General features: G+C 37.6%; 1 protein-coding gene across 2 annotated transcripts; it reads left to right on the top strand.

Moving 5' to 3' along the window:
- Positions 1 to 1,270: 1,270 nt before the first annotated feature.
- On the top strand, positions 1,271 to 7,143 carry LOC120300116 (thrombin-like enzyme crotalase). 2 transcript variants are annotated; one of them, XM_039325707.1, is made up of 6 exons: positions 1,271 to 1,398; positions 1,523 to 1,604; positions 2,694 to 2,850; positions 3,860 to 4,119; positions 5,877 to 6,022; positions 6,357 to 7,143. In XM_039325707.1, exons 2-6 carry the CDS (start codon positions 1,553 to 1,555, stop codon positions 6,528 to 6,530), a joined length of 789 nt encoding a protein of 262 aa, XP_039181641.1. In that variant the 5' UTR covers positions 1,271 to 1,398; positions 1,523 to 1,552; the 3' UTR covers positions 6,531 to 7,143. The 2 variants fall into 2 exon arrangements, with proteins under 2 accessions (XP_039181641.1, XP_039181640.1); XM_039325706.1 differs by lacking the exon at positions 1,271 to 1,398 and adding an exon at positions 2,078 to 2,140 and having other exon boundaries at positions 1,538 to 1,604.
- Positions 7,144 to 13,637: the final 6,494 nt, after the last annotated feature.

The raw sequence follows: 13,637 nt of genomic DNA, 5'->3' as shown, positions 1-13,637 counted from the left end.
TTCCCTAGTAGATACTGCCTTTAAGAGTATATAGAAAATATACTACACCAGACATAGCACCCAAATACTTTTTTCCAGTAGAAAGATATATAGCTGGGGTCTTCAAACTTCAATTCCCAGAATTCCTCAGCCAGGCACACTTGAGTTTTGAGCGATATTTTCACTCAACTGTTTAAACCAGTGGTTCTCAACCTGTGGGTCAGGACCCTATTTGGGGTCGAACGACCATTTCACGGGGGTCGCCAAACAACGCAGTCCGCCATTTTTTTCCCCTTTTCCTAAGCTGTGCTACTCCCTTTTATTCTATTGGCTTTTGAAAGCCAAGAGAATAGACTCTCTTGAATAGAGTCTAATTCTATTGGCTTTCAAAAGCCAATAGGAATTGTCCAGGCTGTCTCTGCCCTGCTGAGCCCGCCAAAAGTCCCATTCTGCAAACGGTGCTGCACCAGTTGATTAGTCCTCGACTTATGACCGGTTGAGTAGTCCTCGACTTATGACCGGTTGGGGGTCGCGGCATTAAAAAGGTTGAGAACCACTGCTTTAGACAGACTTACGTAATTTACTTACCCAAAAAGAAGGGCACAAGGATGAGTATACTTATTTATACCACTAACAGATACAGCGATGGAAATCTACCAGGAAAAAAAAAATCAAAATGCATCTAATCTAGGATCCAGAAGAGCTCTTAAAACAGAACTGTGTATAAGTCTGAAGAATCTACAAGACTGTGTATTGTCCAACACCTGGGTCTCCAAAATAAAAAAAGAACTTCCCTATATTTACCATTTTGCCCTACAACACATCCAAATACAGGGATTCAGCCGGTTCGCACCAATTTGGCAGAACCGGTAGCTAATTTTTTGTTGCTCAGGCCCAGAATGGACTTCCAGAAGTGGAATCCACACAGAAAACTGGTTGTTCACATATTTGAATCCCACCAATTGTCAGGCTGCATGATATAGAGCCAAGTTACATAAGGATGTGAAGGATTCTGGAACAAAGGGAAATTGTTTAGTCTAACTGTTGCTTTCTTGCTTTTTGGAATCGGCTTTTGCACCAGAGAAATTTCATGCAATCTTGGGTAACGTGTACATGGATGGGATATACATGTATATGGATGGAAGGAATCAGGCAGTGTCTTTCTTATGATGTCTTTCTTGTGATGGAATGGCTCTTTTGTCTGATTTTCATTGGCTAACAAAGTGTATAAAGCAATGCTACCAATTTTCTGAGACGTGGCACTTCTGGACGTGACTCTGCCAGTTTTCCAGATTGTTGGCCACCCAGCTGCTTAATTTGATCAAATAAAGTGCTGCTTGATCAAGAAGTCTCCGCTTGGGTTATCTGATTAGATTGATACGGTATCTCAAGTTTAAGTAAGGGACTGGGATCTTACAGGTGAGAAACTGGCGTTTTTTCCCCATCTGTCCTTCTGCCTCAGGGTGGAAGAGAACAACGTGATTAATCAAATATTTTGAACTGTGCATTCTTGCCAAAATTGTTCCCCATTTCTAAATTCTAGGCAAACAGCTTGCCGTGCAGAGTTGAAGCTATGGTGCTGATCAGAGTGCTAGCAAACCTTCTGATACTACAGCTTTCTTACGGTAAGAGTCTGGACAATGGAGCAAAGGGTGGACGGAGCTTTAGGTGTCTTTTTCAGTTTAAATCTCCAGTTACAGGAGTAAACTTGCATGTAATTATTAACTGTAGATGTACAAGCAGGTCACAAGTAGAGAGTGGGTGAAGAAGGCCCGGTTGGTGCAAATGGGGAAGACCATTGCTGTATTTGTAATGATAGTATGAATTGATAAATTTATTCATATCAGCAACACTAGCCAGTTAAAAATATATAATCCCAAATATGGTCAGCTTCCTTTCGTGTTTCTATTTATTTGGCAACTGACTTCAATAGAGAAAGATAACATATTAATTAATATAAGATGCACTGAGAAAAAAGTTGGGGTGGGGTTTCAGTGTTAAGGTGGTCTTTAAAAAATGGTGTACGAGATGGCCATTGATTTTTGTCCAAATTGGTAAAATAAATCTGTTGGATTTAACCTAGCTCCCATTCATTTAGATTTGCTGCATTCTACAGCGTGCAATATCTGGGTCATTGCTTCTGAAACAAATACCAAAACCGGTATGTAGGGATTTTACTGCCATCAGTGCTGGCTCCAACTGTTTTTAGTGAACTAAATACTAATGTTATCAACTTCCCATAGAGTAAATTCCATTTTCATTAATCTTTTCCCCATTTTCACTTCTTCTGCCCCCTATTCTCCCCATCATGAGGACATTTTTTTTGCTTTAACAATGCAGTACAGCAAGATCAGACTCTGGACCAAATGCTTCTAAATGTCCATCCTTTTCAGAAGCTCATCTGAACACACTGGCAGACGTTAAAAATGAAATTCTGATGCCCTTTCTCAAGTGTATGTGTGTGTATACACACACACACACAGACACACACACACACAAACATTAATCACTTAAGATTCACAGGTAGTTTACCTACATGGGCATAGGCATATGTATCATTTGCAAATGACACATTTTATTCAACTGGTTTGATGCTCTGTGCCCACAGTCATCTGTTACCCACCAAAATTAGTGTACTGATAGAAACACTACCAATAAAAGCGATTCTGTTCTACTCCACAGCCAAACACTGAACATTTTTGGTTTCTTTTCAGCACAAAAGTCTTCTGAGCTGGTCATTGGAGGTGATGAATGTAACATAAATGAACATCGTTTCCTTGTAGCCTTGTATGAATATTGGTCTAAGACTTTTCTCTGCGGTGGGACTTTGCTCAACGAGGAATGGGTGCTCACCGCTAAACACTGTGACAGGTGAGGGCATTACAGAATGTGGAAGGGTTGAGGGAGATGGTGTTTAGCTATCCAGATTTTTTGTAATGTTTCTGCTAGTTTTTAGTGACTTCTCTGTGCATTTTGAATGAGTGTTCCGCTGCTACTGCTATTGCTCCTCACAATCATATCTTGAGCAGTGCTGTTTATATTTATGGTTGAATTTCCATCTTCTTCACCATAGTATTCATATCTTTCTTTTTTTTCTGGGATATAATAATAACAAGAATAACAAAATCTGGAACATTACCTTTAATACCATGGAACCACAAAATTTACCTACCCCACGTCCTTGGGAGGGACTTGATAGTTGGATAAAAATGCCAAATCTAGTCTAAATATCTGACTGACTGCTCATTTAACCAGAAAATAGTAACCATATGCTGCCTGACTCTGGGGGTTTACCATAAGAAAATATTTTTTTAAAAAAATCAGTAAAACATAAAAGATAAAAAGATAATGAAGTGAGAGGCTTCCCTCTCCCTTATCAAAGGCCTGGGTGAGGCACTACATCTTAATATCTCTTCTAAACAAGAGCAGAGTGGGCACCATCCAGTTTTTGTGTTCGTCTTTATCTATCCAACCATCCTTTGAGATAGACTGGGTTGAGAGAGGATGTGCGCAATGCAAAGTCATAACATTAGTACTGTAACCACATGGGTTCTATCTTTAACACACTCATCTATAATTTATATTTACACAATACACATCCAAGTCAAGAAAGATATTATATGCTGAGCTTTCTGAGTGCTAAACAGCACACAGGTAAATTCACCCTTCAAGATTTTACATCAACAATGGAAATAACTTATTCAATCACCTTGAATAAATTTCTTGAGTGAACCCAGATCTCTAGGACATTGACATAAATCTTCCAGCTTTCAGGTGCTAACAATCCTGCTAGAGGGCCAAAATGAGGTAAGGACCACCCCAAGTAATATAGAGTTTAATTTAAGTTGTTGTTGTTAACCTCTTGTTGTTTTTCTTGTAGGAAACATATCTTAATATACGTTGGTGTGCATGACCGAAGTGTGCAATTTGACAAGGAGCAGAGAAGATTCCCAAAGGAGAAGTACTTTTTTGACTGTACCAATAACTTTACCAAATGGGACAAGGACATTATGTTGATCAGGCTGAACAAACCTGTTAGTTACAGTGAACACATCGCGCCTCTCAGCTTGCCTTCCATCCCTCCCATTGTGGGATCAGTTTGCTGTGTTATGGGATGGGGCGCAATCACATCTCCTAATGGTAGGGATCTCTGTCTATATTCTCAGACCCAGTTTTTGATGTAACATCAACTAGCTCTAAGGTCCCACTATGTCACCCATGAATATTGGAATGTGGATGTACAATGGGATTATCTAAGATTCCATTTCTTCATCAGTTCCACGCCCACAAGGTCCTTGGAATAAAAGAAATAAGTAAGGAACTGGCATGCTGTATAGATAAAAAAAAAACCTATAGGATCAGGTTTATTTATAGCAGTGCTGTTGGGAATCAGAAAAGTCCCATTAGCATGGAAGTCTTGTGGGGCTTCATTACCTTTAATAATGGGGTGTTTTGTGTTTTGTCATGGCCATTTTGTAAATAGAAAAGTCTCCCACGGAGGATGTTTTCAGAATGTATTTACCACATGCTCTCAAAATACCAAATATGAACTCAAACACATGGTCTATCCTTGGATGGATATAAAATCTCTGTGGATGGTTGCAGAGGACTTCTTCCTTTGAAGTCCTGGTGGTGCAGTGGTTAGAATGCAGTATTGCAGGCTATCTCTGCTCCCAGTCTGGAATTCGATCCTGACGGGGCTCAAGGTTGACTCAGCCTTCCATCCTTTTGAGGTTGATAAAAGGAGGACTCAGACTGTTGGGGGCAATATGTGGATGTTGTAAATCACCCAGAGAGTGCAATATATGGTCTAAGTGCTATTGCTATTGCTACTAAGGCCATGGAAGTGTTACATGCACTCTCAGCTTTGGCTTATGGTCATCCACAATTCAAGCCTGCAAGGTAGTTAGATTTTGTAAGCCCACCTTGTTTTCTACCTAGGTTTCTACCAAATAGGTGTAGTTAGAGCAGACAAGTCACACAGCCGTTGTCAAGAGCTGGGAAATAATTAAGGACTCACAGAAATAATTTTCAACTAACCACTGAGGCAGCACAGGTTTTTTGGAGTACATGGAGACCAAGTGAATTTAAAGTAACATCAAAACTTTACTGCTTGCAATATAAATTTATTCTTTCTCATGCACCCATCTATGTTTAGACCATCCTTCTCAATTAAGCTGCCAGGCACCAGGTAGAGAGATCCATAAGTTATGGATCCAAAGTTAACTCAAGGAGTGGGTGAGCTTTAGGACCCCTTTTTATCCTGAAAAGTTCTTGATATGTTGATTAGTTGGGATTGGGGTTTATTCCATATTCTCAGGCTCAACTTTGTCTGATTCAGCTGACATTTTTCTTTTGTTTCCTTACACTTATTTCCATCTCATCTGTTTTTCCCAAGGGATCTTTTGGACAAGATTCCTGGCTTTTTGTTCTTGTACACAATTCAAACCTATGCATCTCCTTCATCTTCAGATATTGAAGTTTCAGTATGCTGGCTGAGGAATTTGGGGAGTGGAAGTTCACGAGTCTTAAAGTGGCCAAGTTTGGAGACTCCCATTCTAGGTCATCTCCAGGGGATGCGAGATCAGTTATATAACTTTTGAACTAGCAAAAGCCCCACTTTTCCACCAAGGCAATCTTTGCATAGAATGCCGGAGAAATTTGAGAAGCCTTCAAATGCTCATCAGCTGATTTAAGACCTATTAATATCTTGACAAAAACATTTAAGTAAATCTGTTTTTCCCAGGAATCCCTTTGAACAGCTTTGAAAGACAATACTTCCTATTCCAGGCAATGAGATCAGCTCCACTTGTTGGAGACAATGGAAATTATAGCTCTATGCATCTAGGTGGTAAATTGTGAAAGGTAGAATTTTGCCTATTTTTTATTTTTTTCAGAGACTTTGCCCGATGTCCCTCATTGTGCTAACATTAACCTACTCGATTATGAAGTGTGTCTAGCAGCTCACCCAAAATTTGGGTTGCCAGCGACAAGCAGAACATTGTGTGCAGGTGTCCTGGAAGGAGGCATAGATACATGTAATGTAAGATGATCCATTTTAAGACAGACTCCTAAAGAAATGATGCCAATTTTCAAAGCTATGACAGAGATCTAACCTTGAAGGCATCTTGTAGAAATATACAAAGTTACGACTTTTGCTAACCTAAGTGCCTTCTAGGTGTCTAGATTTCCAGACTTACCAATACTGGTGATTCTGGTGAGGGAAACTCAAGGAGTTAAATTCTTCTACAAGGATCCTGGATTGGGGAACATGGAAGTGAAACATTGGGGGCGATATGTGAATGGACAGAATTGTTTGCTCCACTTCCCATTCATAGATATGCTATTAATGTTTCATGTTTGATTTTTCTCAACAGCATGACTCTGGGGGACCTCTCATCTGTAATGGAGAATTCCAGGGCATTGTATTTTGGGGACCCTATCCTTGTGCCCAACCGGATAAGCCTGGCCTCTACACCAAGGTCTTTGATCATCTTGACTGGATCCAGAGCATTATTGCAGGAAATAAAACTATGAATTGCCCCCCGTGAAAACTTTTGAAAAAGTTACGAGGAGAAAATGTAACATATTAGTACATATCTTCTATATCCCTAACCATATCCAACTACATTGGAATATATTCCCAGGCAGTAAGCTTTTTTTAGACTCAAATAGGACTGCCTTTGGAGTAATAAATGCTCAAAATAGTGCTGCAGGGATCATGTCCCATTTAATTTCAGTATAAAACAATCTCAGTAAAATGGAGGCCTGTTTTAGGGTGAGGTGAAAAATTTTCTGACTCTAAAATGGACCATTCCAAATATTTTAACCTCTGAATATCTTTCCATTTCTGTCCACTTCTGGGACAGTGAGGTCCTTGATGCTCTCTGAGCTTCTCTTCTTGCAAATGTTTCGTTACCCAGTTAGGTAGTATCATCAGTGCTAGAATATTCTCTTCTATTGGTACTTCTGTGGCATTTACAATACGCTCATATGGAGTCATGCAGCCATTCCACAAACATATCCATATACCCAGGTCCCACTGTTGCCTAAAAAGGATCCCAGATTACCCCCCACTTCCCAATCACTAAATAGAATCTTTTGAGAATCATGTTTTCATGTAAATTCTCAGGAATCCACAGCAATAAAATCATATAAGTCGTCGCTCGTTTTCTGATCCTTTGGTTTTGCAAAGAAATGGCAGCATTTGACCAACTGGGCTTAAAAGCTGAAAAAGCTTTGACCTGGACTTCTGGTTTTGTGTGCTTTAAACTGAGTGAGGAAATTGATCTTCTCTTTTCTATTCTATATTTAAATTCCTGGAAAAGATTCCCAAGAAGCAAAATGCCTCTAAATGGGAAGGAGGGGGATTTCTGCCCCACCCTTATACAAATGGAAGTGGCAACTTAATCTTTTTATGGAGGATCAAAATATATGGAATGGAAACAAATAGAAAACCTGAAATTTAAAACTCAAATCTGAATAAATCTAAAATTGTTGAATGGTTAAGACTCTCATTCTAAAGATAATAGTTCATTTTGAATATTAAAAAACAAATAGATGCTGACACCTATTGAGAGAAGTATAAATATCAGAAAAAAAATCTTTTTTGAACAATTTGGAATACAAACATCTATTTAATCGGGACCCTAAAGCTATTTGCAAAGAAAAGAAAAGAAGAGAAAAACTCAAATTCTTGGCCATCATGGATCAGAGACATGTAGAAAGAATATATCAAGAAAGCATAAATAATCCATAGGAGGAGATATGTTGTATACTGCAACTAATTCAAACAACAATGATTTTAAACCAGAAAGAAATCCAAAATAGCTTTGAAAATATAAATCAATCTATTTCCAAGTTAACTCTACAACAACAAAAATTCCCAGAAAAAAACATTAGAGAAGGAGCAGATAAAATAGATAAATGGATACAAAATTGAGAATAGAGACTTAAAGATGGAACTTAACAAAACAAGGAAACATGATTTAATCCCTGTGGGGGGAAAAAACCACAAGAAGTGGAAAAAAACAACTTATCCCTTAAGATTGAAAAACAAATCTGAGGACAAGAAAACAGATTGGATAAAATGGTCTGCAGAAATGTCCGGAATATCGGAGAGAAAGGAAATGATAAGAGAAGCAGAGAGAAAGAAATAAAGATTTTCAACAAACATGGAAAGGCAGAAGCCCCGTACAAAGGCACTTCATCTAATTTACTTTTTATATCTACATTAACATTTATAAACATATGGAAGAACTTTTTGACTCAGCAAAATACATTTGATTAAGAAAGATACCGAACAAAGGAAAAAGGCCAAAGTGGGAATAAAAAAAATAGATGATTGGACCTACCAGAGAGAATACTTAAAAATAAACATTTGTTTGAATATGGTTAAAGAAATAGAAAAGATTTGGAATATATATGTCACTCTAAGAGGGATGAATGCCCTAAATAATATAGTATACTTTCCCCCCCTTTTTTATTCTGTTTCTTGATATGAGTAATATAAAAAAGTTGAAATGGCTTAGATAAAGGAAATGTTTTAGATAATTAAATGTGATTGAATTTAAGAAAATTATAATGGATAAAATGTTTTGAATAAGAGTTAAAGGACTAAATGACTAGATGTATTGAATGCAATATTTAAAGATTAAACATATTTTTATTATGGTTAAAAAGAATAAGAAAACTTGGAAACAAATATATATTAGCTTAGGAGGGATATATATTTTAAGTAGTATGTTATTTTTTATGTTTCTTTACTCTTGCTCTCCTTTCTTTCTTTTTTTCACTATTTTTCACTATTTTTCATTATTCCTTAAGAAATGTAAATGTGAGATGATTCATATGGAAAAAAATAGAATTAAATTTTTGAATGTAATTAATTTTTGAGAAAATCTTAACCCGTCAGAATACTTAGAATCTTGTGGGAGAAACAAATTTAAATAAGGACTGTAACAGGATCCATGATAAGGCAACCAGAATGATTGGATATTTTGGGGAAACGAGGAAATCAATTAAAATTATGAAGTGGATTATGGATTATAGAAATCAATTGTTAGTGATTGTTTTACAAATGTAAACCCAGAAAACACACTGTTCACCAATTATTAAGTGATTTGTGTTTTAAAAAAATCAATAAATTACAAAAAAAAAGAAAAGAAAAAGGTCTGACTTGGTGGAAAGGATACTACTAGAGTGGGAAATTGGAAAAAAAAATTCTGAAGGACGGCAATGAAGCTCACAATTGCTTAGGTTCATATAGGTCAGGAAGCCATCACCAAACCAACCTGTTTAATGCAATGTGTAAAGGCAACTGACGTTTCTTCCTGCCATTGATGGATTGCTAGCAGAGATCAGATCATTACATAAGCTAAACTGAGCTAGGTTTGATTTTGCTATTATTGAGAACTCGGCTTCCATCTTAGGTAATCCTTCCTCTGCAGTCCTTTAACAGGATTCATTCTCGGATAAGTCTACCTTGGCCCTTCCTTTCATCTACAAACCAAATACATTGTTCTTAACCTGTTTAATTCAATAGTATGTAACGTAGGGATAATCATCTTGGATAGATTTTTGACCCATTGAGGACAGGTGCAATAAGGGCTATTAATCGTGAACGCTTCCAAGCTGGGGGTAGTATGGTCCAACTATCAGGTGCAGGGGATGCCCTCATTTCTTGCTTGTGAGTACCCCAGCAGTATCTAGTGGGCACTGCGAGAAACAAAATCTTGGACCGAGATAGGCTTTGGTCAACCTAGCAGAACTATTTATGCACTGTTATCTAAAGCAGGGGTGAAAAGCCATCAAATACATGACTGGAAAAGAACTGCATATTTAACTTTTATTAACATTTCATATAAATAAAATTAAGTCAAATTGAGTGTCTGGCCCAGCTCCAGGAATTAACCAGTAGAACAGTGTTTCCCAAACTTTTGACATATATGTACCCCTTCTATAATTTTCGTAACGCTGAGTACCCCTCATAAAAAACATGTGCTTTAATAAAAATCAAAATATATTTATTTTTTCTTTTTTTTGTACATACACAAAATAAACGAAAGTTATATTATAAAGAACATTTATTTTATTCAATGAGAAGGATGAAATTGTTTATGTTGAGATGACAGATCATCATAATTTGGTTCCCTGGTTGTTAATTTTAATGCGGTTCCACATCCAATAGTCTGTTCCTTTTTTTCGACTTAATGTCTACAAATGCAGAAAAAGCAACTTCGCATAAATATGAAGTTGGAAAAGGCAAGATGTATTTCAGGACTTTTTCTGTTAAAACTGAATATACATGTTGCATTTGTAACCAGAATGATGTTAAAGTAAACTCCTTATGTTTATTTCTCAAGAATCCGTCCGAAGCTCACTCCAACAATTGCTCTTCTTCCGCATGCGACAAACCTTCTGGCATGGATGTTGTGTTAATGTTGAACGGATATCTTATCCATTCAATATTTTCGTTTAAATCAGGGAAATAGTTTTTCAAGCCAACTTGCAAACTTTCCAAATGCTGTATTATGCATTTCAAAGTATCAGCCTCAATTTTAGTAGCCGAACTTGTTATAAACTCATGAAGAGAGGGAAACGAGTCTACTTCTCCATTACCAACTCTTTTGCCATAAATTTAGTTTTGCGATGGTAGCGTTCACTTTACCTTGAACGTGAAAAATGAATTTTCTTTGCCTTGTAACGATAAGTTGAGGCAATTTAAAAAAGAGAATATATCTGCTAAGCATGCTAGTTTACAAAGCCATTTCCAATCATGTAAACAATTTCTCAACTCAAATCTATCATTAAGAAAGCATTGAAGTTCATGTCTAAGTTTGAACAATCGGTTTAGAATTTTTCCCCGAGATAGCCAACGAACATCGGTATGAAAAAGCAGCTGGGTATGACTACTTCCCATTTCTTCACATATTTGCGAAAAAAGTCGTGCATTCAAAGGGCGGCTTTTAATGTAGTTAATGATTTTCACGCTTTCATCCAGAACTTTCTGTAGATCAGCGGGCATCTTACGTGTTGCCAAAACCTCTCTGTGTATGCAACAATGTGTGGATATGACATTTGGAGCAACATTTTGAATTCTTGCAACGAGTCCTTTATTAATTCTGACCATACTTTTTGCTCCATCTGTGCTTATTCCAACACATCTATTCCAATCAATTTTGTTCTCTTGCATAAATGTATTCATAACATTAAAGATATCTTCTCCTGTTGTGAGACCTAATAAAGGCTGGCAAAATAAAAAGTCGTCATGAATTTCTTGATTTTTTTCGTATCTAACAAACGCCATAAGATTTGCAAAATTCGCAATGTCGGTGGACTCATCGACTTGCAATGCATAATAACGACTTTGAGAAATATCAGATAATAACATCTGTTTTACATTATTAGACATATCAATGATTCGTCAATGAACTGTATTATTTGAGAGAGGAACGCGGTCAAAACTTTTTTTCGCTCTATCTCCTGTCATTACTTCTGCCATTATCTTGGCTGCAGGCTTGATTAAAATTTCTCCAATGGTTTCCGCTGCACTACATTTGGCAATTAAAAGTAACATGCGATACGAAGCTTCTAGTATTTTTTGATTGTCACCTCCCGTCAAACCCTGCATTACTTTTCGAGACTGATTTAAACCCTTAAGTTTATTTTCAAAAAAATCTTTGTACTGATTATGGTTTATCTCAAAATGGCGTTTTAAGTTGGATGGTTTCATGCTTTCATTTGTTAGATTTTCAAAACAAATGACACAAAGTGGAATAGGCTCATTTTCATCTCCAGTCCATGAGAATACAAATTTAAGATATTCTTTGTCGTACTTGTGAATTTTCCTTGCTTTTTTCTTAACAGGTTCTTTCAGAATTGAAATCGATTCATCGTTAATTTCATTATTTCCTGTTCGTTGATTGCTATTACAATCATTACTTTCTTTCAGTTTAGTAGTTCCAGATTTCAACCAGCGATCCATTATCTCTGTTAGGGATAAAAATTGTATTTTATAAAAATAATCAAAATCAGTGGAACTTACTAAAGCACGATAAAAGGTGCCCGTAACTAACTATTAAAGAAGTAAGTTGTCTTTATAACGAAGTGCAGTATATTCACGCTGTGTCACGCCTCACAAGACTGTCTAACCGTTGATAACACTGCAATTCTCTGGCTTTTAAACAGCTCCGAGGCTCAATGTTAACTGTTAATGTTCCCGTGGTTTAAAAATGGCCGAACCAGAGCTGTGCGAAGGATGTGCAGAAGTTCCCGTCATAATGAGTTGCGATACGATGTATGATGGCCCCAGTTCCCATGTAAAAACTGCGATACGTGCCTATTTCTTTCTTTGTTCTGTGGGCGCAGCTAAGCACAGTGCAGTGGATATTCCCATGTGATCCCCACTAAACTCCGGTGCAACCCGTACCCCCCACCAAACTCTTCCCGTACCCCTGGGGGTACGCGTACCACACTTTGGGAAACACTGCATAGAACAACCTGCCTCGAGAAGCTGTGAATGGAAGTTTTTAAGAAGAGACTGGACAGCCATTTGTCTGAAATGGTATAGGGTTTCCTTCCTGAGCAGGGGGGTGGTCTAGATGACCCCCAAGATCCCTTCCAACTTTATTATTATTATAGCTGCATCCCAGTAGGCCATTCAAAAAGTAGGCAAATCTGTTGAGCCAGAAAAAAAAAGTTAAGCTCCTGGATCTTTGCATTGTGTGAACCCTGCCAATGATGCTTATGGCCCAAGACTACAAGTATAGGTTATATTTTTAGGAATGGTTAAATGAAATTAAACATGGGCACGCCAAGCAACCAGTAGCCTTGCAAGTGACCCCCCCACTTTCTTTGAATGTAGTAAGACTGATATGAAAAAAATGGAAAAGAAACTCTTAAGAATATGAATAGACGATATTTTCAGTCAATGTGTAAGAAAGTCTCTTTTTTCCTTGCACCCATCTAAAAATAACCCTGTTTGTTTATGCAAATAAAAGCATGGCTAAAAATATGGTCATTTTTTGCAACACTGTGTTAGGACTGAAAAAAGGTTCAAAAACAAAGTTGTCTACCTACAGGAGTTCTGGTGCAATATTTATGACATCAGAAGAAAAGAGGGGAAAAGCCAGCTACAAATTTGTTTTCCTCCAATATCCACCAATCTGCTGCTAAAGAGAAAAAAGTCTGCTGTGTTCAAAGGGTGTGTGACATGCAATCCACAGCTGGCCCATCAGGTGAGTTCTGATTTGTACATCAGAATGGCTGCTTTAAATTCTAAGGCTAAGCCATTGACAATAACATTTCACAAACCTCAAGAGAAAGAGGCTGGTCTGCCAATTAGAACATTACTTGTTTTTTTAGTAAATAACCAGTCTTTTTTGGAATCTCTAAGAAGAGATTTCTAGATGGATATTTCATGGTGTGGCTGCTGCTAAAAATGCCAACACTGGTTTCCTTGATGGGTCTGCCCAGTGTCACGGCAAGTCTCTGAGGGGACTTCCCATAGGATCTAGCCAAAGCAGACCTGAAACAGCCTAGCAAAATATGCACAGCCATGTGGAGTTTGCAATGTGGAGGTTTTGCTATTAGTGGCAACTCTATACCCCAGCAGACAAATTGACAAGGGGAAAGTGATAAGCATTAGGCAGGAGCCC

Source organism: Crotalus tigris, unplaced genomic scaffold (assembly GCF_016545835.1).
Source record: "Crotalus tigris isolate CLP2741 ecotype Arizona unplaced genomic scaffold, ASM1654583v1 scf7180000024338.4412243, whole genome shotgun sequence".
Taxonomy (NCBI): Eukaryota; Metazoa; Chordata; class Lepidosauria; order Squamata; family Viperidae; genus Crotalus; species Crotalus tigris.
Note: the sequence above shows the minus strand (reverse complement) of the source record. Positions and strands in the feature narration are given on the sequence as shown.